Below are 27,861 nucleotides of genomic sequence, written 5' to 3'. Positions count from 1 at the left end.
AGTGCTCTTAACAGCTGAACCATCTCTCCAGCCCCAACTAAGTGTTTATCATTGTTGTTGCCATTGTTATTTGTTTTGTTTGATTGGTTGGTTTTGTGGGTTTTTGTTGTTTTTTGGTTTTTTGTTTTTTTTGGGGTTTTTTTGTTTTTGGGGGGGGTTGGTTTTTCGAGACAGGGTTTCTCTGTGGCTTTGGAGCCTGTCCTGGAACTTGCTCTTGCAGACCAGGCTGGCCTCGAACTCACAGAGATCCACCTGCCTCTGCCTCCCGAGTGCTGGGATTAAAGGCGTGCACCACCACCGCCAGGCTGGCTTTTGGTTTTTTGAAACAGGTTTCTCTGTGTACCCCTGACTGTCCTAGAAATCACTCTGTAGACCAGGCTGGTCTCGAACTCACAGAGATCCACCACACCTGGCTCTTTTACTATTTCATGTGTAAGGATGTCGACCTGCATGTATGTCTGCACCGCATGCCTGTACGTGTGAACTCCACACATGCACCATGGTACACATACACAACAAATAAATGTCAAAGAAAAAAATATGTGCACAAAGTGCCCTTGACTGCACAGCCTACCGATGAGCAAACAGCTCAGTGGTTAAGTGCACTGGCTGGACCGCCAGAGGACCCAGGCTTGATTCCGAGATTCACAGGTGATCCACAGCTGCAACTTCAGTTCCAAGGAATAGAAGGCCCTCTTCTGGCCTCCGAAGCCACTAAATGCACACATATCTTCAGGCAAATACTCATACACATAAAATGAAAATATAGCTGGGCATGGTGGCACATGCCTTTAAGACCAGGCAGAGGCAGGCGATCTCTGTGAGTCTGAAGCCAGCCTGGTCTACATAGCGAAACGCTAAGGCTTGGCTTTTCTGGCACCTGAAGGGCTTACAACTGGGGAAACTGAGGCTCAGAAAAGCGGCACAGTCAGTGGCACAGAGTGAGGGCCAGAGATGACCTGGTTGGCCTTGAACTCAGAGATCCACCCTGCCGCTGCCTCTTGGGTGCTGGGATTAAAAGCGTGCACACCACTGCCAATCAGCAAAAGCCTTTTTAAAAATTAATTATATCTTGAGGTGAACTTTTGCTGGACCTTGTAACCAAGTTAATAATATGCCTTGAGATCATTTAAAACTATGCACGCACGGGGACTGGAGTGTTGGCTCAGTGGTTACGAGCACTGGCTGCTTCCCCAGAGGACCAGGGTTTGATTTCTAGTGTGTGCAGTGGCTCACAACCAATGTCAGAAGGAATTTGACACCCTCTATTGGCTTCAGAGGGCACTGCAGGCACACACATGGTATACAGATATTCAGGCAATTCGAGACCAACCTGGTCTACAAGAGCTAGTTCCAGGACAGGCTCTATAAAACTGCAGAGAAACCCTGTCTCGAAAAAACCAAAAAAAAAAAAAAACAGATATTCAGGCAAGGCTCATACACATAAAAATTAACACATTCTTAGCCAGGTGGCTGTGATATTGCATGCCTTTAATCCCAGCTCCTGATAGGCAGGCTCTGGTCTAAAGAGCGAGTTCCAGGACAGCCAGATATATACAGAAAAGCTGTCTTAAAAAAATAAGTCTCAAAAAATTAAAAATAGGGGGCTGGAGAGATGGCTCAAAGGGTAAGAGCACTGGCTGCTCTTCCAGAGGTCCAGAGTTCAATTCCCAGCAACCACATGGTGTCTCACAACCATCTGTAATGAGATCTGGTGCCTTCCTTTCCAGCAGTACATTGTATGCTTAATATATAAATCTTTTTTTAAAAATTAAAAATAACAAAATACTATGAACTCAGTCTGTCCCCCACTGCATACTCAGCCTGTGTAGAGCTGGGCGATGGTGGCGCACGCCTTTAATCCCAGCACTCGGGAGGCAGAGGCAGGTGGATCTCTGTGAGTTCGAGACCAGCCTGGTCTACCAGAGCTAGTTCCAGGACAGGCTCCAAAGCCACAGAGAAACCCTGTCTCGGGGGGGGGGGGGTGGGAGGAGGGAAGAAAAAAAAAAACCTCAGCCTGTGTAGTTTAACCGCCTTGAAAGCAATGTAACTGTCCCTGCTATACTTGGATGCCCCATGTAATCAGCTTTTACACTGAGCTAAATACATAGCTTTAATCTTAAACTCCACGCTCTTCCCTGCCCCAGCCCAGAACAGTGTGTGTACGCGTGTGTGGTCTTTTTTGAGAGCAGCCAGCAGGTGGAAAGCAGTCTCAAAAACATCCTCCGGGGGGTGGGGGGGCTGGAGAGATGGCTCAGAGGTTAAGAGCATTGCCTGCTCTTCCAAAGGTCCTGAGTTCGATTCCCAGCAACCACATGGTGGCTCACAACCATCTCTAATGGGGTCTGGTGCGCTCTTCTGGTGTGCAGGCATACACACAGACAGAATATTGTATACATAATAAATAAATAAATAAATAATATTTTTAAAAAAACATCCTCTGGGCATGGTAGCATGCAACTTCAATCCCAGCACTCGGGAGGCAGAGGCAGGTGGATTTCTGTGAGTTCGAGGCCAGCCTGGTCTACAAGAGCTAGTTCCAGGACAGGCTCTAGAAACTACAGGGAAACCCTGTCTGGGGGGGGGGAGGGGTGTGTGTGTGTGTGTGTGTGTGTGTGTGTGTGCGCGCGCGCACATGTAGGGGGTCAGAAGGCAACTTTGTTGTTGTTGTTGTTGCTGTTGTTGTTTTTCAAGCTTTGGAGCCTGTCCTGGAACAGAAGGCAACTTTTAAGTTGGTTCTTTCCTCCATAGTGCTGAGGGTTGATCTCGGGTTGGCAGGGGTAAAAGTACTTTTACCTAACTGCCATCTGACCAGCACCTCTGTAGTGTTCCCTCTAAGGCATATCATACGCCTATCCCTGCCATGTTTTCTGGCCAAACCTTGTGGACTTTTCTTTCCAAATTAAGGTTAAAATGGACCATGAAGGGGACAGTGCTGGGGGTCCCAAAAGGACAGTTGCCCGTAGTCCTGCCCCTTCTCTACTCCTGCCTCATTCCTCCACCCCCAAGTACTTCTGTCCATGGATGCAGTTGCTTTTGGCCTCTGCCCAGCTCCAGGGTGTCCCAGCAGCCTCAGGACTGGTTAAGGGATCCTCTCTCTGAGTCTCAGAGGCCTTCTCTAGGGACCCCTGAAGTGTGGGTGGGCTGGTGGAACAGGGTGAATGAACTCCGTCTCTGCAGTCCTTAAAACTGGGGGGATCTGAAATCATTCACTCTGCTTTATTTTGAAAACTACCTGAAGGAAATCCTAGAAATCAATGCATCTACCTGAAGTTACCAAGTCTCTACCTTCAGGAAAGTTCTTTGGGGTTTTTTTTTGAGGGGGGGTATTGAGACAGAATTTCTGTGTGACCCTAGCTGTCCTGGAACTCACTCTGTAGACCAGGCTGGCCTTTAACTCACAGAGATGCCTGCCTCTGGAGTGCTGTGGTCAAAACCAGAGTACCTGAGGGTGCTGGGTGTGGCAGGTACACAAATGGGCGGAGCCATGAGAAGGGTGCTCTGTGGGACAGGGTAGCCCCGAGGGTGGGCGGGGTGGGTCTGAGTCCACAGGGAAGCTCTTAGGTGGGTCTGAGTCCTCAGGAAAGCTCTTAGGAGGCAGGTGAGAGAGACTGGCTCAGGACTGGGCAGGGAGTGGAGAAGAGCTGCCTGTTGCAAGTAAGGGGTCAGGTGACATGGTGTTCTTGTCTGAGCAACTGGAACTCGCTCTGTAGCCCAGGCTGGCCTGGACTCACAGAGATCTGCCTGCCTCTGCCTCCTGACTGCAGGGATTGAAGGTGTGTGCCACCACTGCCCTGCTCAGCCTGCTTTTTCTTATGTAATGGACCACCTACACATGGGGGCTGGGTCTTCTCATATTAATCACTAAGCAAGAAAATACCCCACAGACATGCTGGCTGGCAAATCTGATGGAGCCAATGCCCTTTTCCGGTGACAAAAACCAACCATCACAAACCCTACCCCAAGAATCCAATTTTTTAAAAAAATATTTATTATGTACACAGTGTTCTGCCTGCATGTATTCCTGCAAGCCAGAAGAGGGCGCCAGATCTCATTACAGATGGTTGGGAGCCACCATGTGGTTGCTAGGAATTGAACTCAGGACCTCTGGAAGAGCAGCCAGTGCTCTTAACTGCTAAGCCATCTCTCCAGTCCCCACAAGAATCCAATTTTTAAAATGTCCCAAAGCAGGTTGGAGAGGTGGTTGAGAGATTAAGAGTGCTTCCCGTCCAGTCATGGGACCTTCAAATCCCCACACCCATGGTGGCGCACGCCTTTAATCCCAGCACTTGGGAGGCAGAGGCAGGTGAATCTCTGTGAGTTTGAGGCCAGCCTGGTCTACCCTGTCTCGAAAAACCAAAAAGAAGGAGGAGGAGGAGGAGGAGGAGAAAGAGGAGGAGGAGGAGAAGGAAGAGGAAGAGGAGGAGGAAGGAAGGAAGGAAGGAAGGAAGGAAGGAAGGAAGGAAGGAAGGAAGGAAGGAAGGAAGGAAGGAAGGAAGGAAGGAAGACACCATGGCAGCTCAGTGTTCATGCTTGCTTAAATGCCTGAGATCCCGGGCTCAGCCCCTCACACTGCAAGAGTCCCCAGGAAGGGATTCTCAAAAATCCATCACCAGTTCCTGTTCAAAACCGGATGGCTTGTCCTTGCACTGACACGCACTCTGAGGTTCCCTAAGCACCTTCCCGGTGTCAGGAGCTAAGAGGATTAGCTTGAGAGCAGCCTGCAAATCTGAGATGGTTCTGGCACTGCTGACCTGGCCCACCTGTCTCAGGATGCTCCCCTTGGTGAATCTAAAACCAGGCATGATTCCTTGGACCAGGATCCAAGGAGAGCAGGAAACCCACATTTTACACACACACACACACACAAACACACACACAAGCACGCACACAGGCACACATGCACACACGCCTAACAAGAACAGCTCCTATTGTAAGTGCTTTCTGTGGGCAGACAAATCATCCACAAGTTTCCAGATGGGATCCGTGTTTGGAAAATAGACCTCTCAGCAGTCAGAGTAGAGCAAGGCACTCCAAACACAGATAACACACTGCCCCGTGCCTCCCCTGCTGGGGACCTCGGAGAGGTCGACAGGCTCCGTGTTTAGTGCACAAATCACAGGAGGCTGTTTTATTTTCTGTTTTTTTCTCCATCATTAATTTTTCTAAGCTTGACACCCCATTCTCTACTTGGTACTGTTTTGATCAAACACCCAGAGTTTTAGTTGCTAGGAAAGTAATGACCACTGAGCTGCAACTCTAGTCTGCGCAGACACTCTTCACATACGTGTGAATGCACATGCATGATCACGCCACAGTGATCCTGCGTGGGTCAGAGGACAACTCCCGAGAGTCAATTCTCTCCTTTCATGCAGGCTTGGGGACTGATCTCAGTTTGTCAGCCTTGGCAGCAAGCGCCTACACTTGCTGAGCCACCTTGACGGCCCCTGGCCATTCCAACATTAACAAACTAAGAAGGAATATTTATGTTTTCTACTTTGCAATGTGCTTTCCCTGGTACCCCCTGATAAAATGTCAAAACCAGGCTCAGGGTGTACCTTGGAGGCAGAGTGGCGGGATAGCACACACAGGGTTGGGAGTGAGGGGTACAAGGGAGAGGCAGGGATGGGCAACTTGCAGTCCAAGGCAATGTTGTCCAGTCTCTAAAGTGGGAAGCACCCCTGAAGCCCAGCCCGTCTCCCCACAGGGATGGTGGTTCTGCTGGTGTGGGAGTTGGCCTCTCCGAGGAGCCTGGGTGTTAGCAGAACCCATCAGACCACACTGTTCTAACCGGCTCAGGCAAAGGCCTGTCCACAGTGAAGCTGCAACCAGGGTTCTAGTTCTCAGTTCAAGTAGTTTTGTTTAGAGGAAATTCTTCGGGTGAAATGACAGTTTATTTAGATGCCCCGCCCCACCCTGGCTTTGCACAGAGATGCTAATCCGGCACGTTAATTCCAAGATGCCCCAGAATCCTCCTTTGGGGTCAAAGGCGGGCAGAGGGTCCCTGCTCTCTGACAGTGGAGTATGTCAATCCTAGGCATCTCCTGACCCTTCCCAAACCCCACTCTTTGTGCCCAGGGCAAATGAAGGGACCCCCTCCCATCTATCTACCTCAGGCAGGATCTCCTATAAAGAGTAAGCTCCTGGAAAGGGCAGGAGGGGCAGGGTCACCTACCCTGAGGGGGTCACATCTTCATTCTCAAAAGATTGTGACCCCCAAGTAGAATGGAGCAAAGCCTCCTTTACAACCCTTCTGCATGCCCGCCCTACCCTGTCCTTCACAGGTGCCCTTGTAGGGACAGTGGCTTCAGTGGATGGTCACATCCCTGGTGGAGCACATGTAGCCACATCTGTCCAGAGGTCCAAGCTGCAACACAGTTTAGCCTGCTATAGAAGAGACCAGGAACAGGCTGTGGTGGCGTGTGCCTTCAATTCCAGCACTTGGGAGGCAGAGGCAGGCGATCTCTGTGAGGTCAAGGCCAGCCTGGTCTACAGAGTGATTTCCAGGACAGCCTGGTCTACAGAGTGATTTCCAGGACAGCCTGGTCTACAGAGTGATTTCCAGGACAGCCTGGTCTACAGAGTGATTTCCAGGACAGCCTGGTCTACAGAGTGATTTCCAGGACAGCCTGGTCTACACAGAGAAACCCTGTCTTGAAAAACCAAAAAAAGAAAAAGAGAGAGAAAGAGAGACTGGGCCTGACAGTAGCTGGACAGGGGCCACTAAGTCAGGCCTCTAGGAACGTGGCTGGCAGCCAGTGTGACCCTGGGGTAGATGTTCATTCAAAGCAGCTCACTAGCTTCAGGCTTCTGGTTTGAAGGGCTCAGGACTATCATTCTAGACTTACCTCCTGGATGGGATGTTCATTTTGGTCCCCAAGTGGTCACCCGTGAGTCAAGAAGAGAGGCAGTTGTCCTGTGTGCTTCAGGCCTGTGTGAGGTCACAGGTATCTCCATGGCAACCCAAAGTGCATGTTCCTGGTCAGGACCATAGGCCCTAAATCCCAGCTCCCACCACCCCTCCCTTAGTTTCCAGTGCCCAGAGTCCCGCTGTCTGCCTGCCCTTGCCTCACGTGCAGTCCCACCATCCTGTGACAGGCCTGATCCTCACAGACACAGGGACCCTGCACTTACCAGAGAGGCCTCTGTAAAGCCAAGACTTCAGGGAATTGTCCTATGCCCCAGGCCATCTTCCACATGGCTGCCCCTCCCCCCCCAGCTGATTTTGTCCAGCACAGTCACTGTGGCTTCCCTCAGGCTGCTCCCCTGCCAGCCAGCCACAGCTCTTCTGCGGGAAGCTGCAGAAGCTGGCGCATGTTACTATCTGCCTCCCACACCACCATCCCCCAGCTGGCCTGGGGACTCTGAATCCCAGTTTCGGAGCCAACTTGAACTTCCAGGGCAGATGGATGAGAAAGGACATCCCTTGAACACCTGTGCATTTAAAGGTGGCCCCCCTCAGTTACTCTGAGATCGCAAGGATGGAGAGGCATGGGGAATGGTGGGACGAGATGAGGGAATAACTCAGTAACGGAAGGGAAGGAGGCCTAAGGAAATAAGAGTAATCTCAGCACTTGGAGCAGAGGCAGGGAGAGCTCTGTGAGTTCGAGGCCAGCCTGGTCTACAAGAGCTAGTTCCAGGACAGGCTCTAAAGCTGCAGAGAAACCGGTCTCAAAAAAGTTAAATAATAATAATAATAATAATAATAATAATAATAATAATATAATAAAGAAAACAACAGCAACATAATAATATAGCAACAACAACAAAAAAAAGTGGACCATAAAAGGTCCCTTGGGGAACTGGCTCTCTAAACAAGAAACTGGGGTATCTGCAGCCAATGACACCCATCTAGTGAGCCAACTTTTGAGGTCCAACGCCTCGCAAGCTACAGGCCAAAGCACTAGTAGTGCTACAACTGGTATTATACTCTGTAGTGTGGTTTTACTCTTTTGACTTTTTGCAGGGCCCACCACCTAGCTTCCAAATAAATCACACACTGAGACTTATTCTTAGTTATGAATGCCTGGCCTTACCTTGGCTGGTTTCCTGCCAGCTTTTCTTTTTTTTTTTTTCCACAAGACGCGGCGTGGATATACACACGCATGCACAAGGTCAGCACAAGCAGCACACGACACACAACACACACACGGGATTCGAACTCGCGGACACGCACACTCACACGCGCCCTACACGCTGAGCCACGGCGCGGCTCGCTCTGCCAGCTTTTCTTAAATTATCCCAACTACCTTTTGCCTCTGGGCTTTTTTCTTTCTTTACTTCTGTATATACATATCTGTATCTCTATCTCCTCTCTCTCTATCTATAATTTATCTTTTTTTTCTTTTTGGTTTTTCGAGACAGGGTTTCTCTGTAGCTTTGGAGCCTATCCTGGAACTAGCTCTTGTAGACCAGGCTGGCCTCGAACTCACAGAGATCCACCTGCCTCTGCCTCCTGAGTGCTGGGATTAAAGTCGTGCACCCCCACCACCTGGTTTGTTTGTTTTATTTTAAAGCAACTTTTATTTTAATTTTTTTCAAATAATTTAACTTTATTTTATGTACATTAGCATAAAGGCATCAGATCCCCCAGAACTGGAGTTACAGACAGTTGTGAGCTGCCATGTGGGTGCTGAGAATTGAACCCGGGTCCTCCGGAAGAGCAGCCAGTGCTCTCAACAGCTGAGTCATCTCTCCAGCCCGGCCATTCAGCTCTTTATTAGACCATCAGGTGTTTTAGACAGGCAAAGAATCACAGCTTCACAGAGTTAAGCAGATGCAGCACAAACAAAAGCAACACGTCTTCACATCATTAAACAAATGTTCCAGAGCATAAACAAAAGCAACACACAATACAAAGATAATATTCCCCAGCATTACTCTGTGTCTCCTTTCTTCTTTTTTAAAGATTACTATTTTATTTTACTTTATGTGTATGGGTGTTTTGCCCACGTCTCTGCATACCACAGCACCATTGATGCCAGAAGAGGGTGTCAAGAGTCTGCAACTGGAGCTAGTGGGTTGTGAGCCACCATGTGGATGCTGGGAACTGAACCCATGTCTCCTGCAAGAGCAGCAAGTGTTCCTAACTGCTGAGCCAGCCCCACTCTGTTTTTCATGCTAGAGAAGCAGCTAGCAACTTGCCTAGGCCAGCACATGCTCCACCTCCCCAGTGAATGACACCTCTGGCTGACTTAATTTCTGCTCTCCCATCTCTGCAGCTTTTATTTATTCTTTGCCAATTTCATCTGTGTATATACAGCCTATCTTGATTTTTTTTTTTTTTTTTGGTTTTTCGAGACAGGGTTTCTCTGTAGCTTTGAAGCCTATCCTGGAACTAGCTCTTGTAGACCAGGCTGGTCTCGAGCTCACAGAGATCCGCCTGCCTCTGCCTCCCGAGTGCTGGGATTAAAGGCGTGCGCCACCACCGCCCGGCCCTATCTTGATCTTAGTCACCCCAATTTCTCCCTCCCACCTCTTCTGACACCCACTTTGAAGCCCCCTGAGTTTACCTAGTGCTGCCAGCTGGAATGTTAACTAACCTTTCAGACTTGCCTTGCCGGGGTTCTGTTCATGGGTACAACAGCTGTCTGCACAGAAGACTATTTATCAGAACTTCTCCCCCATCCTCCGGTTCTTATGCTCTTTCTGCCCCTCTTCCATATTTTATTTCCGGACCTTGGGGAGTGTTGATAGAGATGTCTTATTTAAGGCTGACCAGTTATGAGTCTGCACCGCTGCCCACGGCAGAAAGAGAAACCTTATCTGGCTAAGGTTGAAAGCAGCACTAAGCTGTGATATAGCATAAAGTCTGATAAGTCCATTTAGCATTTAGGTTCTTTTTTTAAGATTTATTTATTATGTATACAACATTCCTTCCCTGTATGCTTTCATGCCAGAAGAGGGCATCAGATCTCATTATAGATGGTTGTGAGCCACCTGTGGTTGCTGGGAATTGAACTCAGGACCTCTGGAAGAGCAGTCAGTGCTCTTAACCTCTGAGCCATCTCTCCAGCCCCCTAGCATTTAGGTTCTTCCCAGGGCCTATGAACTCATAAGCCAGTGGTTTTCAAACCACTGGTAGGGACCCCTCGGGGATGTTTCACAGGGTGGCACATCCGCTATCCTGCATATCAGATATCTACGTTAGCATTCATAACAGTGAGATCACAGTGATGAAGTAGCAATGGCATAACTTTATGGTGGGGGTCACCACAACACGAGGAACTGTGTTAAAGGGTCACAGCATTAGAAAGGTTGAGAGCCACTACAGTCCTGGGGATGAATTCTCTTCTGCAGGGCACAGCTTAGATCTGATCAGGAAGTGGCTACCTCTGTTACCTTCACACTGCAGTTGCGCCAGGGTTGCCTGAGGTTGCTATGGGAGCACACAGCAGGATCGAGTGCTGGGGAAGCCACTTACGGGTTTTCCCCCAGCAGCCTGCAGGGCTCCTTTCAGCACAAGAGCTTTCAGTTCAGTCCCAGCTTAATCTATGTCCTGCAAGCAGAACGTGTGGTGTCTTCTCTAAGTAGAGACTGATCTTTCATTCCCGGCCACCCAGACCCGAATAATCATACAGAAGCTAGCTAGCTATATATATATTTTTTTTGGGGGGGGGGTGTTTCGAGACAGGGTTTCTCTGTGGCTTTGGAGCCTGTCCTGGAACTAGCTCTGTAGACCAGGCTGGTCTCGAACTCACAGAGATCTGCCTGCCTCTGCCTCCCGAGTGCTGGGATTAAAGGCGTGTGCCACCATCGCCCAGCCCAGAAGCTATATTAATTACAACACTGGCCAATAGCTTAGGTGTATTTCCAGGTAACTATTACATCTTTTTTTTTTTTTTTTTTTGGTTTTTCGAGACAGGGTTTCTCTGTAGCTTTGGAGCCTGTCCTGGAACTAGCTCTTGTAGACCAGGCTGGTCTCGAACTCACAGAGATTCGCCTGCCTCTGCCTCCCGAGTGCTGGGATTAAAGGCGTGCGCCACCACAGCCCGGCTAACTATTACATCTTAAATTAACCCATTTCTATTAATCTGTGTATCACTAGGCTGTGGCCTACTGATAAGGTTCCTGCATCTTTCTCCTTTAGCAGCTACATGGTGTCTGACTTTGCCTTCTTTCTCCCTGTATTCAGATTAGTGTCTCCCCTCCTCCCCCACCTAAGTCTAGTCTGCCCTGCCATAGGACAAAGCAGATACTTTATTAACCAATGGTAATAAAACATATTCATAGCACACAGAGGGGAATCCCACATCAGTCTTCAATAGGGTCTTACCAGTTATGGTGGGTAATAACTCATATGTTTGAAGGGTATTTGGGATCTTCTTGACCAATTATTTGGTACTTTTAATATCCTTTTTTTTTTTTGGTTTATCGAAACAGGGTTTCTCTGCAGTTTTGGAGCCTGTCCAGGAATTAGCTCTTGTAGACCAGGCTGGCCCCAAACTCACAGAGATCCTCCTGCCTCTGCCTCCCAAGTGCTTGAATTAAAGGTATGTGCCACCACTGCCCGGCTTTAATATCCATTTTTATTTCATGTGTATGACTGTTTTGCACAATTTTTAAAAATATTTATTTATTTATTTATTATGTATACAATATTCTGTCTGTGTGTATGCCTGCAGGCCAGAAGAGGGCACCAGACCCCATTACAGATGGTTGTGAGCCACCATGTGGTTGCTGGGAATTGAACTCAGGACCTTTGGAAGAGCAGGCAATGCTCTTAACTTCTGAGCCATCTCTCCAGCCCCTGTTTTGCACAATTTGTATATGCCTAGTGCTTGTGGAGGACTGAAGAGGATATCAGATCCCCTAGAAATAAAGTTACAGACAATTGTGAGCACCAAGAGGGTACTGGGAATCAAACCCTGGTCTACTGGAAGAGCGACCAGTTCTCTTTTGTTGTTGTTATGGAGCCTGTCCTGGAACTCGCTCTGTAGCCCAGGCTGGCCTCAAACTCACAGAGATCCGCCTGCCTCTGTCTTCTGAGTGCTGGGATTAAAGGTGTGTGTCACCACTGCCTGGTTTAGCCAGTGCTCTCCAGTCCCCAATAATTTTTTTTCTCAAAGCTAAGGATTCTGATCCCCAATAATTTTTTAAAAATAGGTTCTTGGGTCTCATGGAGCCCTGACTGGTCTTGAATTCACTATGTGGCCCAAGATGACCAGGCACTTCTGAGTCTCCCGTCCCCACTCCCGAGAGCTGGGCTTATAGACATATACCATCAGCCATGTGGTGCTGAGTTTATCACTCTGTGGTGGTGGGGCCTGGAGGGTGGAGCCTAAAAATGAGATGAACTAGAGGCTCATGCAACAGTCAATTTGTTCAGAGCATCAGATAATTTATACCGGGGGTTAAGACAGGTTGCCTGAGTCAAGTTCTCATGAGTTCAAGCTGCATCCAATCACAAGGACAAGCTGCACATGGCAAAAACATGTTTTTCCATAGAGGCATATACAGTAATCACAACAGCCAGTTGTAATGAATAACCTGGTGAGCTCACTCCTATCTGCTACACTTGGGAGGGGCACGAAAGCACAGTCAAAGAACAAATCAGTATTCTGAAGATACTGAGGCCCCCGGTGTGTATGTGGGGGGGTCTCCTCCAGTTGAAGCATTTGTTTTAGACTTAATTTTTTCTTAAATCGTGTGTGTGTGTGTGTGTGTGTCTTGAGTGAGGGTTTGAGCATGGGATGTGGCACAATGGGACTCGGAAGACGTGGACTTCCAGGCACTTGTGAGTTGCCTGATGCCAAGTCTTTTGCGAAAAGTATGTGCAGTTAATGCTGAACCATCTCTCCAGCCCGTGTATTCTCTGTTTGGTAGTTGGTTTTTATTTGTTTTGACAGGATTTTATGTAGTCCAAACTGGCCTCTAACTCCCTGTGTAATTTAAGATGACTTCGAACCCCTGTTCTTCCTGCTTCTACTTCCCAAGTTCTGGAATTACAGGCTTTTGCTATTTTGGTGTTTTGTTTTTAAGACAGCATCCACTATGTAGCCCTGACTGGCCCTGACATCACTATGTAGCCCAACCTAAAACTCATGATGATATCATCCTCCTGCCTCAGCCTCCAAGTGCTGGGATTACAGACCTGCTATCACACCTGGCAGAAAATGCATTAAATGCATTTTATTTATTTTTCTATATTGCAGTGTGTGTGTGTGCATGTGCACGTACAAGAGGTCAGAGGACAACTTTCAGGGGGTCTCAGTCTCTTCTTCCATGATATGGGTTCCAGAAATCAAACCAAATTTAGGGCCAGGTTGCCAGGCTTGGCAGCAAGTGCTATTACCTGTTGAGCCATTTCACTAGCTCCAGAATGTGTTTTTGTTTGTTTGTTTGTTTTTTTCCCAAGACTGGGTTTCTCTGTGTAACAGCTCTAGCTGTCTGGAACAAGCTCTGTATCATGCTGGCCTCTAACTCACAGAGATCTGCCTGCCTCTGCCTCCCAAGTGCTGGGGTTAAAGGCCTGTGCACCACCATCGCCCAGCCCAGGAAGTACATTTTAAGTTAGTCTGATGGCTGGGCTTAATGGAGCTGTCCCTTTAACTCTGGCACTCAGGGACCAGAGTCAGACAGATCTCTGAGTTTGAGACCAGCCTGAGCTACAGAATAAGTTCAAGGTGAGCCAGGCAGGACTACATAGTGAGACCCTGTCTCAAAACGAAAAAGACAACACCAAAGTAAACATGATCTGGCAATGCAAGCATACTCTCTGTCCTTCTGAAAGTGATCTTGGCATCAGTGTAGAACAACTGAGTAGTTACAGTGCTTCCCTGAGTAAGACCTGACTTGGACTAGAGAAATTTTGCCTGCTTGATCTTAGGAGAAATGTATAGAAATGTTCTGTGTGGTTGGCTTGGAAACTAGACAAGCCTGGTATTCTAGTTGATGGGAAGGAAGTAAAAGGGATAGAGCTATCCTGAGCTACGCTGGGGAGGCATCCAGACAGAACTGAGGGATACACAGAGTATTGGGTCTCTCTTCTAACACACTTGGGAAACTGAGGAAGAAGATTTTGAGTTTGAGGCCAGTCTGGGATATAGTGAGACCCTGTCTCAAAGTAAAATGGAATAGAATAAAGCAAATGCCAAAGATCAAAAGACATTAAGGGTTGGAGTTGTAACTGCACTGGTAGAGCACTCACCTAGTGTGCACAGTCCCAAGCAGCACTGTGGGGACACAGTCCAAGAATGGAATCATGCAATGGGAATTCCGAGTGCTCGTGAGAAAACTCAAAGAAAAAAAAATTTTTTTTGTTTTTTGGTTTTTCGAGACAGGGTTTCTCTGTAGCTTTGAAGCCTGTCCTGGAACTAGCTCTTACAGGCCAGGCTGGCCTCGAACTCACATAGATCTGCCTGCCTCTGCCTCCCAAGTGCTGGGATTAAAGGCGTGTGTCACCACTGCCTGGCTTCTTATTTTTATTCTTTTGGTTTTTTGAGACAGGGTTTCTCTATAGCTTTGAATCCTGTCCTGGAACTCGCTCTGTAGACCATGCTGGCCTCGAACTCACAGAGATCCACCTGTCTCTGCCTCTTGAGTGATGGGATTAAAGGCATGCACCACCACCCAGCAGGGATAAGTTTTAAGAAGATAAAAAGGGGAGGTCTGTGTTAGAATGGGCAAGGATGCAATGGTATATTTTGATTGGACGTGTTAATTAGGTGAACCAAAGGTATTGTTGTTGTTGTTTGTTGAGACAGGGTTTCTCTGTGTAGCCTTAGCTGTCCTGGAATTTGCTCTATTGGGCTTGAACTCCGAAATCCTCCTGACTCTGACTCCAGAGAGCTGGAATTAAAGACATGCACCACCACTGCCTGGCTCCAAACAGGGTTTTTGATTGCTGGACTTCAATATTTTGATAGTTGGACCTTGGTAGTCAGCTTGAGGAGGAAGTGGACAAATAAGGGAATAGACCTTGGTGGCTAGCTTTAGAAATGTAATCTAGTGGTTTTATCAAGGCAGAGGGAGTGGAGAATGCTGGCCAGAGTCCCTCCATCGACACCTCCAGTCCCCGAATTTCCACTCGCCAAGTGTCAAGGCTTTGAAGCGCTTTCATGGGCAGGTGAAGCACGGTGCAGAGCAACACTTGGCAGTCAGTTCAGCTTCTCGGCTCTGCAGTAACATGCTAATCTTTGCTCAGACTTCAGTGTTGCTATTAATACACAGTGACTCACCAGAAGTGCAGCTTCCTGGAATGTTCTTCCCAAGGAGGTGATGTTCCTTCCCATGGAAGACAACTATTTAAATCATGAGTACATCCAGAACATTTAGGGGGGACAAAGCTTCCTAAATGATACAAAAGCATGTAATCAATTGCCCTCTGCACAAAGGTAAAGTATCAGTGTATTTACCAGTTAATTCATCCCACAAATATGAATCAGGCGCTGCCTTGTGCACCAAGTCATCAGTGAACAATTTCTGTTCACACCTTTATTTTTTCAAGACAGGGTTTCTTTGTAGCTCTGGAGCCCGTCCTGAAACTAGTTCTTGTAGACCAGGCTGGCCTCGAACTCACAAAGGTCTGCCTGCCTCTGCCTCCCAAGGGCTGGGATTAAAGGTGTGTGCCACCACTGCCTGGCACCTTTCTTTTCAGTTGACAATGGTTTCATTACAGTGTGCAATGCTACTATGGACAGTACAGGTAGGTTGGGTAGGTAGGGTAGGTTGGGGTGTAGTGCAGTGGTAGAGCGCTAACCTACAATGTGAGAGGTATTGGGTTACATCCCCAGCACCAAAGAGAGGGAGGGAGGTAGAGAATGCAAGAACATTCAGGGGCACATATCACAAAAAGATTTTCTCAAGAGAGTGGCATCTAAACAGAGGCAGAAAATGAAGTGTTAAGCTGGAACACAAAGGCAGAGAGACCACAGCTGCCAAGTTAGTGCTCACTCCATCAGGCCTGCTGTGTGTGGACCACAGCTGCCAAGTTAGTGCTCACTCCATCAGGCCTGCTGTGTGTGGGCTATGAAATGTTTGAAAACAGCTGAGTGATCTGGACATGACAGCTCACACCTGTAACCCTGGTACCGAGTGTGGCGAGTCCAGTTATATAAGACAGCCTGGGCTACGTGGAGGTCTCACAAGAAAAAATAAGCTATGGTTCCAGCCATGGTGTTGAATTCTTTTAGTCCTAGCATTTGGGATGTAGAGGCAGGTGGATTTCTTTGAGTTTGAGGTCAATCTGGTTTACAAAGTGAGTTCCAGGACAGCCAGGGCTACACTGAGAAACCCTGTCTCAGCTGGGCAGTGGTGGTGCACACCTTTAATCCCAGCACTTGGGAGGCAGAGGCAGGTGGATCTCTGTGAGTTCGAGTCCAGCCTGGTCTACAAGAGCTAGTTCCAGGACAGGCTCCGAAGCTACATAGAAACCCTGTCTCGAAGAGCCAAAAAAAAAAAAAAAACAAAAACAAAAAAACCCAGCTGGGTGATAGTGGTGCAGGCCTTTAATCCCAGTACTTGGGAGGCAGAAGCAGGTAGACCTCAATGAGTTTGAGGCTAGCCTGATCTACAAAGTGAATTCCACAATAGTCAGGACTGTTACTGAGAGAAACCCTGTCTCAAAAAAACAAACATAAAAAACAAAACCCCCAACAAACAAGAGCTAAGGATGGAACTCAGCACAGTGATAAAGCACTTAACATTCATGAGATCCTATATTTAAAATATTTATTATGTATACAATATTGTCTGTATGTCTGCAGGCCAGAAGAGGGCACCAGACCTCATTACAGATGGTTGTGAGCCACCATGTGGTTGCCGGGAACTGACTCGGGACCTTTGGAAGAGCAGGCAATGCTCTTAACCACTGAGTCATCTCTCCAGCCCGAAGTCCTATATTTAATGTCCAAGACTAAACACACCAAAAACAGGGAATGACGGTGTATTTGTAATGCCATGCTTGGGAGGACAAGAGCTCAAAGGTATTTTTAGCTATGGGAAGTTCACATTAGCCTTGGCTGTTAAGACCCTGTGTCAGACCGAAATTAGATCCCTTTGCTGGCCAGTTTTGTGTCAACATCTGAGAGGAGAGAATCTGTTAAGACATCTGGAGGAAAAAAAACCTTTCAGTAACTTTTAATCAAATTATAATGGGGTATGTCTGGAGGATTGTCTTGATAATTGCTATGCAAAGATCCAGCCCATTGTGTAAGCACATATATTACACCCAAAATATAGACAGGGGGAAACAGTTCAGCACAAGAAAACAGGCAAATGGGCATTCACTCTGCACAACTGTGGGTGTGATAGGACTAGCTTAAGTTTGTGCAGCTGGATTTTACAAAATGGTGGTCTATAGCTTGGTAATATAAAAAAAGAGGCTTGGGTGGTGGTGGAACACGCCTTTAATTCCAGCACTTGGGTAAGGGCAGGCAGATCTCTGAGCTCCATGCCAAACTATAGTCTACAAAGTGAGTTTCAGGACAGGATCCAAAACCCTATATCAAAAACAAAACCTAACAGAGGCCTCCATAGGCAGATGGTGGCAGCACAGGTCTTCAGTCCCAGCAGAGGTAGGCACAGCTGAGTTCAAGGCCCCCAAGGTCTAGTTTCAGGATAGCCAGAGATGTCAGTTGAAGGGGGAGGGGAGGAAGGAGGAAAAAAAAAACAACCTAAGATTGGGCTGTATGCAAGCCTGTAGGTCATTTTCTTCTAGATGGGGGAGTCCAGCCCACTCTGGGCAGTGCCACTCCTGGGCTGGTAGCCCAGGTTCTGTAAGCAGGCTGAGCAAGCTGAAGAGAGCTAGTTAATAAGTGTCCTCCATGGCCTCTGCCTCCAGATTCCTTCCCTGTTGGGTTCCTGTCTTGACTTTGATAACAAAGCTGTGGAGGTGTAATGTAAACAAACCCTATACTCCAAGTTGGTCATGGTGTTTCATCGCAGGAATAGTAACAATTCCTAACTGTAATTGGGTCAGTAGACATGAGGACACAGCTGCCTCTACTTTGTTAAAATGTCTTTCAAAACAGGGTTCTCTGTATTTTTACTCTGTACAAGAGATCCGCTGGTCTCTGCCTGAATGCTAGGATGGGAGGCATGTGACACATCTTTACTGTTATTAACTGTCGAGTATATGCACATTGTGTAACCACTACCACCATCACCCAACTCCACTCCCATCAACCAAAGTCAAACTGTTTTCTTTCCCATTACCATTTAACTTTCCTTATTGCTTGAGACAAGGTCTCATGCAGCATCAACTCCTAAGACAACCTCCACCATGTGTGATGAAACCCAGGGCTTCATACATGCTCAACATGCTAGCCTCCTGAGCTATGGCTCTGGGTTGAGTGTCTAAGTATATCCTTTGCCTCTTCAGTGGTTGAACTCTAGCTCTGAGAGCTACAAGAGTGGGATCCTACTACAGTTTTGACTTGTCTCTAAGAGGGTCATTATTTTGTACAATTTGCCAATTTATACCACCTGACAACCATCTCAAAGGCTTTGAAGTGATTTAGAATTTGACTAGGCATTCACAATTTGATATAACTAAGTCCTTAGAATGGTAATTCAACCTTGTTAATGCTGACCCTTTAATACAGTTCCTCATGTTGTGACCAACCATAAAATTATTGTTGCTACTTCATAAATGCAATTTGAGTCTTTTTTGTATTTTTCCAATGGTCTTAGGTGACCCCTGTGAAAAGATCATTCTACTAACAAAGTTGAAAACCACTGCCCTAGAGACTTTCAAAAACTAAAATGTGACAAGCATGTAATAATGGTTCCTTAGTGCCTGACCTATGAAGGCCAGAACTTTTTTTTTTTTGTTTTTCGAGACAGGGTTTCCCTGTAGTTTCTAGAGCCTATCCTGGAACTAGCTCTTGTAGACCAGGCTAGCCTCGAACTCAGGGATCCACCTGGCTCTACCTCCTGAGTGCTGGGATTAAAGGCAAGCGCCACCACCGCTAGGCTGAAGGCCAGAATTCTATGCTACCACCCCAACCCATGCATTCAGATCGGGATCCTAATTCTAATTTTATATACTGCTACTATTTCGATTCGCTATCTTCTATCCAGGGCTGCTTGTGTTGCACTAGAGGCTAGCTCTATCATCCCTAAAGAAGTTTCACCTTGAATTTTGGACCCTGTTACCTACCTCTTCCTAACCCAGTTCCACCGGAAAAACTAGGATTAGGCTTTACCTTTAAGGGAACACTTGCCTGGGATACAAGAAACCAGGTCAATCCTGCATACCAATACTGGACTTCATCCTAAAAATTTAAGGCTGGATATAACTTGTTATATGTCAACATTTGGGTAAGATAAAAAAATACTTCTTTTGTGCCTACTAATATACCACCTCACTCACACCAAGTACCCAACTTTATGAGATTTCAGAGCCCAGACTAGCAGCAAACTCAACTATACAAAGATGACCTTGAACTCTGGATCCTCCAGCTACCACAAGGAACTGACACAAATATGCCTTTATTTATGAAGTGCTAGGACAATACCTAATGCAAGTTGGGCTTGAGTGTTAAATGGTTTTGAGAGATCTCAAAACCCAGGGCAGCCCAGCATTAAACTGTCTGTTCCACTGGGCAAATAGAGCAAATAAAAACAACTAAAATCCCCACTTCTACTTAAAAAAACAAAAAAACAACAACCACACAGATGTCACCTTTTTTCTCATCTGTATTTACCTTTTAAAGCAGAGTGTGACTGGGCACTGTATTTCCACTCACAAGCCTTGCTGAGTTACAAGACCTAGGGAAGCTTAGGATTTTGTTCTTGGTACAAGCAACATGGGAATTCCTGTTGTTTTAGCTTGTGTACTTACTTCTAAGACTAGTACATGCAGAACTATAGGGGATGAAAAATTTTAAGATGAAACTTAAGCCATCTTAATTTTTTTCTGTTAAACATGAAGCTATCTGAGAAAACTTCCAAGAGAAATTATTTGGTCTAATAAGGGATCCAGCTCGATCGACAGCTAAACACTTCAGACCACACAAAGTTAATAGGTTACATTACGTCTTACAACAAACGTTCTACCAACCTATTGAGTCAAACCTATAGTATCACAGTATCACACAAGTAGAAAGAAATTTTATCTTCCCCTTAGTTTTCATGCCACACAGATGTTTTAAATGTTAACAAAAATAAACAAAAATCCTGGGAAATATCAGAAGGAATGATAGTAAGCATCAAACATATAGTTCTGGTGAAGCTTAGTCTACTTCTTCCATGCGTGATGTATCGTCATCTCCTTCCAGGGGTGGCATTTCTTCAGTTACAGCAGCACTGGTATCATCCACAGTAGGATCATCTTCATCAATACCTGTTTTGGGGATAGTGTTACAGTTGTTAATACCAGCTAAGGAGCCTCAATTTGCTTTAGACTGAGCATTAACAACAAAACCTCATACCTGACAGGCCAAGTATATGCCTATAAACCCAGCCCCTGAGAGGGGCACCCTCAGCTATATATACCCACATGGTTGGTCTGAGCTAAATGTGATTATGCTAAACAGCAATAATCCATTTTTCTCACAGCTCAAAATGAACATATCCCATTCAACATATTTCCTTTGCTCATAACATGTAGTCTGCAGCTTACCTAGACCAAGCTTGATCATCCTGTAGATCCTGTTAGCATGTGTCTGGGGATCTTCCAGACTGAAGCCAGAAGACAGGAGTGCAGTTTCATACAGCAAGATGACTAGATCCTTCACAGATTTGTCGTTCTTATCGGCCTCTGCCTTTTGCCGGAGGGTTTCAATAATGGAGTGATCAGGGTTTATCTCCAGGTGCTTCTTTGCTGCCATGTAACCCATCGTTGAGTTGTCTCTGAGGGCTTGAGCTTTCATGATTCTTTCCATGTTTGCTGTCCACCCATATGTGCTTGTGACAATACAGCATGGGGATGTCACCAATCGGTTTGATACAACCACCTATAATAAAATCAAGCCATGAGTAAGGTCTACAAAAACTGACCAGAAATAGTATTTGCAAACATAGGCAGTTATGTAACCCATCAAACTAAGTATTTCTAAGGTAAAAAGACCTAGCAGGCTAGCCAGTGATAGCAACACAGGGATACATTCACATACCTTTTCAACCTTTTTCTCCAAAATATCTTTCATAATTTTGCAGAGGTTTTCAAATTTTGTCTTCTTTTCTTCCTGCTTCTTTTTCTCCTCTTCATCTTCTGGAAGCTCCAGTCCTTCTTTGGTAACTGACACCAAGGTCTTGCCTTCAAATTCCTTCAGTTGTTGCACACAATATTCATCAATGGGCTCAATCATATAGATTACTTCTAAGCCATGCTTTCGGAGGCGTTCCACAAAGGCCGAATTAGCAACTTGGTCCTTGGTCTCACCTGAAAAATATATTGTAAAGTTACATTTAGAAATGGTTTCAAGCTGGGTGATGATGGTATATTCCTCTAAATCCCAGCACTTGGGGGGGGGGGGGTGTTCTTATTGCTGGGCAATGGCACTACCTGCCCTTAATTGCAGCAGAAGCAGGCAAGATCCAAGTTAGAGGCCAGCCCTAGCCCAGTCTACAAAGCACTACAGGACAGCTAGGGCTGTTACAGAGAAGAAAACCAGGATTTAAAAAAAAAAATGGTTTCATGTACTCTCAACTTTTCTACCTAGCAACAGGCTTAATTATTAGACTGGACATTCTTGCTTATAGAAATGCTGTCCTGAGCATCACACAGGTAGAGAGAACAGCTATTTACTTGACCATCACCTGTAATAAAGTAGATGTGCTTCTGGTTTTCCTTCATTCGGGTGCAATAATCTTTGAGAGAAACCATCTCATCTCCAGAGGCAGATGTGTAGTATCGCAACAGCTCTGAAAGCTTCTTCCGATTTTGAGAGTCTTCATGAATTCCAAGCTGAAACAAAAAAAAAGCATAGAAATGTTTCCCACATATACAAATAGAACCGGTCTTTTATTCCAATTCTTGGGAGGCAGACGGGGGGGGGGGGGGGGGAATCTAAATTTGAGGTCTGCCTGATCCATCAAGTTCCACACAGCCAGAGTGCTACATAGTAAAAACCCATCTCAAAAACCAACCACCAACCCAAAACTGGAGCCAGTTTTGAATGCTGCCACTAGCAGGAAAACGTTGTCAACACCAACCTTTATATTTTTTGAGAACTGCTCATAAAACTTTTTGTAGTTCTCTTTATCTTCTGCCAGCTCAGTGAATAGTTCTAAGCATTTCTTGACCAAATTCTTTCTGATAACTTTCAAAATTTTGCTTTGCTGCAACATTTCACGGGAGATGTTTAGAGGAAGATCCTCAGAATCCACCACTCCTCTGATGAAATCTGGGGAGGAAAAGACCAAAGATTAATTGTTCTGAAGCTTTTTTTCCTCCAGGGGATTGAACCCAGAGCCTCAAGTTAGGCTAGGACTCTGTCAACGGTTACATTGTCAGTCCCCCAAACCAGTGCAGACCCCAGAGAAGTAATGGGATTACTTTTCTTGGCTTTTAACAGTGCTTTTTATTCATACTTACTCAGATACTCAGGAATTAACTCCTCACAGTTATCCATGATGAAAACTCTGCGCACATACAACTTGATGTTGTTCTTCTTCTTTCTGTTTTCAAACAGATCAAAAGGAGCACGTCTTGGAACAAAAAGGAGGGCCCGGAATTCCAATTGTCCTTCAACAGAAAAATGCTGCAATAGAATGAAATACTTTTAATTGCCAGACAAAATGAACTTACTTCTCTCCACTGAGCTATTTGACAGATACTCGACATAAAGGTTATAAAGATAATCCATCCTGACAAACTGCAAAGGCGACTGGCTTTAAGCACTCAAGTCACTAGTCACTCACCTTTACTGCCAAATGTTCTTCCCAATCGTTGGTTAAGCTCTTGTAGAACTCTCCATATTCTTCATTAGTAATGTCATCAGGATTTCTGGTCCAAATAGGCTTTGTTTTGTTGAGTTCTTCCTGATCGATGTACTTTTCCTTTATCTTCTTCTTCTTCTTCTTGTCCCCATCCTTCTTCTCTTCCTCTTCTTCATCGGAACCAACATCTTCTATTTCAGGCTTGTCATCAGACTCCTTTTCTTCTTTTTCCTTCTCTTCCTCTTTATCTTCCTTTTCTTCAGCTTCATCATCACTGACTTCCTTATCACGTTCCTTCTCCACCTTCAAAGAAACACATCATGTCAACATCTGCATTGTACATTATACACTAAAAGATAGACTAAGGAATGAAATATAACTAGCCAAGCCCAAGTGGCCTAGACATTTTCAACAGCCCTTTTCAGTGTACAAAAACCTCCCGAACTGGTTCCAAATAGGCTTCAAGCTATCTCTAGTAAACATTAGGTTCACTACTATTAAAAACTAGGATCATTTGGGGAGAGGGAAAGGCAGCAGAGAAAAACAGCAAAACAAATAGAGGCAAAAAATTGAACTAGGATTTTAGTTTAATTATCCTATAGAAATCCTATAGAAATTTAGTTCAATTATCCTATAGAAATTTACTCTGCAGTTGAACAACAAACTTACGAAGAGAGTAATGGGATAGCCAATGAACTGAGAATGTTTCTTTACGATCTCTTTTATTCTCCTTTCCTCCAAGTACTCAGTTTGGTCTTCTTTCAGGTGTAAGATGACCTTTGTTCCACGACCCATTGGCTCCCCTGGAGGGAAAAAAAAGGTAATGGCTTAAATTTAAATGGCTATTAGTAACCTTAGCGCTTGCTGGAGATTTGAGATGAAATCAAAACTAAAATAATGCATCATCACCTCCCTGTTCCCAAATGCAAACACTACAGATGCAAAGGCCCGGCCCCACCCCACAGCTTGCACCACTGAGCAAACATTAGCCGTACAATTTTGTATTTCCTCCAGCAGCCCAGCTCCTCCAATTCTCCCTTTAACAATTCTGTTGGAGGACTTCACATCTCACAGAGCGCTCGAACTCTCCAGTTCTCCCAGCTAACACAAACTCTGGCCTTTGCCTACCTGTGTCAGTCCTCACTGTGAACGATCCCCCGGCTGAGGATTCCCAGGCATACTGCTCATCGTCATTGTGTTTGGTGATCACAGTCACTTTCTCAGCGACCAAATACGCAGAGTAAAAACCAACACCAAACTGGCCAATCATAGAAATATCTGCACCAGCCTGCAAAGCCTCCATGAAGGCTTTGGTGCCAGACTTGGCAATGGTACCAAGGTTATTGATCAAGTCAGCCTTGGTCATTCCAATTCCAGTATCCACAATAGTGAGGGTTCGATCTTGTTTGTTGGGAATAAGATTAATGTGCAGCTCCTTCCCAGAGTCTAGTTTGCTAGGGTCTGTCAGACTTTCGTATCTGATCTTGTCCAGAGCCTATTAAGAGAGCATGAAAAACGTCAAGCATAAAGCCAAGCTCCAAGGTTAAATTTTTCAGAAACCAAACCCCAATTTTCCAAAGATAACACTCACATCTGATGAATTGGAAATGAGCTCCCTCAGAAAGATCTCTTTGTTCGAATAGAATGTGTTGATGATCAAGGACATCAACTGGGCAATTTCTGCCTGAAAGGCAAAAGTCTCGACCTCTTCCTCCTCCATTGGTTGGTCCTGGGTCTGGGTTTCCTCAGGCATCTAGAAAGAGCACAGCGCTGCTGTGAGCGTCACGGTATGTCTACAGCCGTGCTAATGACTTCCCCCACTCTAGAAATGTATTTTAAGACCAATATTCCGGATTAGGAAGGGGACGAAACAGGGAAAGGCGAGAAGGGGAGGATGGATGACAAAGGGATGGCCTCATTTCAGAATGCGGTAATTACGAGGCGCATGTGCGCGCCTCCGGGAGGGCGTTCGGACCCAAGCGGCTCCACGCACGCCGTCCCCAACGGCCACCCTCCCCCCCCCAGCCCTCCGCTATGGCGCCTCCGTCCTCCGCCCGCGCCTTAGGAGCACCGGCGAGAGCCGCGGAGGCCTAGGCGTGAGGCAGGAGCCGATCGCTCGAATCGCCGCCGCCGCTCCCTCCCAGCGGAGCTCGCCGCAACCTGGGCCTGGGGCTGAGGCGCGGAGGCCGCCCGGGGCCTAGGGTCTGGGGTCTGGGGTCTGGGGCCATGGCCGCCCACCTCCGCGGGCTGAGGAAGCTCGGAACGCGCCCCGGCACCGCCACCCCGCCGCCTGAGGAGACCACCTCGCCCCCCGATCCTCACTAAACCCCTCGGAGAGGCCTCACCTTTGCTGAATGACCACGCACGAAACGTGACTATCCGCACCACGACACCGAAGCAACTGGCGCGCCGCCTCCCGCGCGGCCTTATATAGACGCGGGCCCGCCCAGCGCGCGCGGAGGTTTTTCCAGAAGCCTCCCGAACCTTCCGGAAGAACCCTCCCCAACCGCCACCGCGGCCGCGCGCCTGCGCCTGCGCACTGGCAGGGTCCCGCCCCTCCGCCGGGAGCGCGCAGAACGGACGCAAGCCCCTCCTCCACAGCTAGGCGCTCTGCGCCTGCGTAATGAGGTGCCTTCCGGGGCCGCGCGCAGCCGGCCACGCCGTCCAGCGCATGCGCCTGTGAGGCGCCATGTGAGCTCTTTGGTGTAGGGCTCGTCTCCTAGGTGCCGGTGAAAGGGACGTTCTGTTGTGAGCGCGCGCCCTGTGTGGACCTGCGGCCCGGCTTGTCCGCCGCGCATATGGCCTTTGCATTAGTTTGTGCTCAGTGAGAAGCGGAAAAGCGCGCCTGCCCTGGGGTCTCCATTGCAGACAAGCGGGCCCCTGGCTTCCGCCCGGAACGGAGGGTCCGCTTGTCGCAGCGGGCGGGCCTCCTCCCAGGTCCACTGCGTGGCTGCCACAGTCTGAATTTCAGGGCTTTTCCCCTCCCCGGAGCCTGTCCCGAAGCCTTACTGTGGGCAGTGCATTGTGGATTTCCTAAATCCAGTCGTAGTGCCTGGGGCTTTGTCTTTAACCAGAACCCGCGACCCTCAAACTTCAGAGTTCTGTCAGGGATTTAGTTATCAAATCAGTTAACTTATCGTAATTTGGGGGCCGGAGAGATGGCTCATCCAGCAAAGGCGCTAGAGTTTGATACCTGGAAGCCACATGGCGGAAAATGAATTAACCCTCAGCACCGTGACACCCACGTGCTCGCCCCCCCCCCCCCACACAATGTAAAAATAAGTGTAAAGGGCTGGAGAGACCGTTCAGCGGCTAAGAGCTCTTAGTGGTACCAGCACACTGTAAGGCAGCTCACAAGCACTAGGAGACACAAAGTCTGCTAATGGCCTCTGTGGGCACCAGGGGCGGGACACACGTGCTGCACTGACATACATGCAGTCTAAACACAAAACTCATTTAGAGCAACAACAAAAAGCCTATCCTGATTTTTGAAGCATCCTTAAAATGATTAAGATGACCCAAAGGTAATTTCCGCCAGGCAGTGGTGCACACTTTAATCAGAACACCAGGCAGAGGCAGGTGTTCTGGGTTTGAGGCCAGTAGAGCAAGTTCGTAAAGAAACTCGTCTCGAAAAAACAAAAACCCAAACCAAAAACACCAGTAATTTATTCTTATAGGCTTCCCATATACTTTTCCTTTGGGCTACACCGACCTCTATTTCCGTATCGTTTCCTGCCTGCAAAACACAATCATGAAGAGTAGGGAAAAAATGCCACAGTGGACAAAAATACAATAGACAAATCCTCAGGGAAAGGAAGAGAATTGCCCTCCTTAAAGGAATGAGTCCCTTCATAGCTGTTGAATAGACATCTGGCCTTCTCTCCCCACTTGAGTGGGGGTGATATTTAAATACAAGCAGTTTACTGTGTTGAGGTGGTAGTTTTTGTTCTTTTTTAGTTTATTTATTATACGAGCATTGGTGCTTTGCCTGCATGTATGGCTGAAGGTGTTGGACCCAATGAAACGAGTTGGAGGGTTGTAAGCCACTATGTGGGTGCTGGGAATTGAACCCTGGTCCTCTGGAAGAGCAGCCAGCACTCTGAGCCACTGAGCCATCTGTCCAGCCCCAAGGTAGTAGTTTTTTTTTGTTTTGTTTTGTTTTTACTTTCTGATACAGGCTCTCACTTTGCAGCCTTGGGTGACTTGTTTTAATCCCAACAAGAAATTAAAAAAAAAAAAAACTTAAAAAAAATCATGTGGTCCTCCACCATCTGATTAGGGAGAAGTCAGGGAGGGTCAAGATATTCTAAAAAACAAATCAAGGTCACGGGTTGGGGAAGGTCAGTCAGGTTCCAGGAAACAGAAAGGAACTCAACTCTCACAATAAGTAAAAACTTATTTTTAGCAGGGCAGTGGTGGCGCATGCCTTTAATCCCAGGACTTGGGAGGCAGAGGCAGGCGGATCTCTGTGAGTTTGAAGTCACCCTGGTCTACAAGAGCTAGTTCCAGGACAGGCTCCAAAGCCACAGAGAAACCCTGTCTTGAAAAACAAAAACAAACCAAAAAAAAAAAAACTTATTTTTAAAAATACATCATAATGGCTTCTGCCTTTAAAATGGAGTCAGACAGGTTCCTCACTTGCTATGTAGACCAGGCTGGCCCTGTAGACCAGGCTGGCCCTGTACTTCTGCCTCCTGAGGTGTGCACCACTGTACCGGATGAAGTAGCCCTCTTACGGTGTCATTTGCTTTCCCTAGAACCAGCCATTTGTGTTGGGTACCTGGACCATTAGCTGTTGGCCTTACCGTGTATAGCAAGCGTCACAAATCAAGCTCCAAGCTAAAAAGGGAAATTTTGCTTCTTATTTTTGGCCTTTTGGTTTCCACACTGGGAATTGAACCCAACACTTCCTACATGCTATTTCCCAAGGCCCTACTACTCAGCCATATCCCCAGCTCTCTTTTCTTTCTAATTTTGAGACAGTGTGTCAGTTGCCAATATTGGCTCTGAAAGAACGGTAGCTCAGGCAGACTG

General features: G+C 46.9%; 1 protein-coding gene across 1 annotated transcript; it reads right to left on the bottom strand.

The window, feature by feature from the left end:
• Positions 1-19,623: 19,623 nt before the first annotated feature.
• On the bottom strand, positions 19,624-25,326 carry Hsp90aa1 (heat shock protein 90 alpha family class A member 1). The gene is made up of 11 exons (XM_038337684.2): positions 25,173-25,326; positions 24,419-24,580; positions 23,956-24,322; positions 23,497-23,630; positions 22,810-23,130; positions 22,484-22,649; positions 22,102-22,292; positions 21,706-21,853; positions 21,060-21,328; positions 20,567-20,900; positions 19,624-20,287 (listed from the first exon to the last, which is right to left on the bottom strand). The coding sequence occupies exons 2-11, from the start codon at positions 24,578-24,580 to the stop codon at positions 20,178-20,180; spliced, it is 2,202 nt and encodes a 733-aa protein (XP_038193612.1). The 5' UTR covers positions 25,173-25,326; the 3' UTR covers positions 19,624-20,177.
• Positions 25,327-27,861: the final 2,535 nt, after the last annotated feature.

The sequence above is a fragment of the Arvicola amphibius genome, chromosome 7 (genome assembly GCF_903992535.2).
Source record: "Arvicola amphibius chromosome 7, mArvAmp1.2, whole genome shotgun sequence".
Taxonomy (NCBI): Eukaryota; Metazoa; Chordata; class Mammalia; order Rodentia; family Cricetidae; genus Arvicola; species Arvicola amphibius.
Note: the sequence above shows the minus strand (reverse complement) of the source record. Positions and strands in the feature narration are given on the sequence as shown.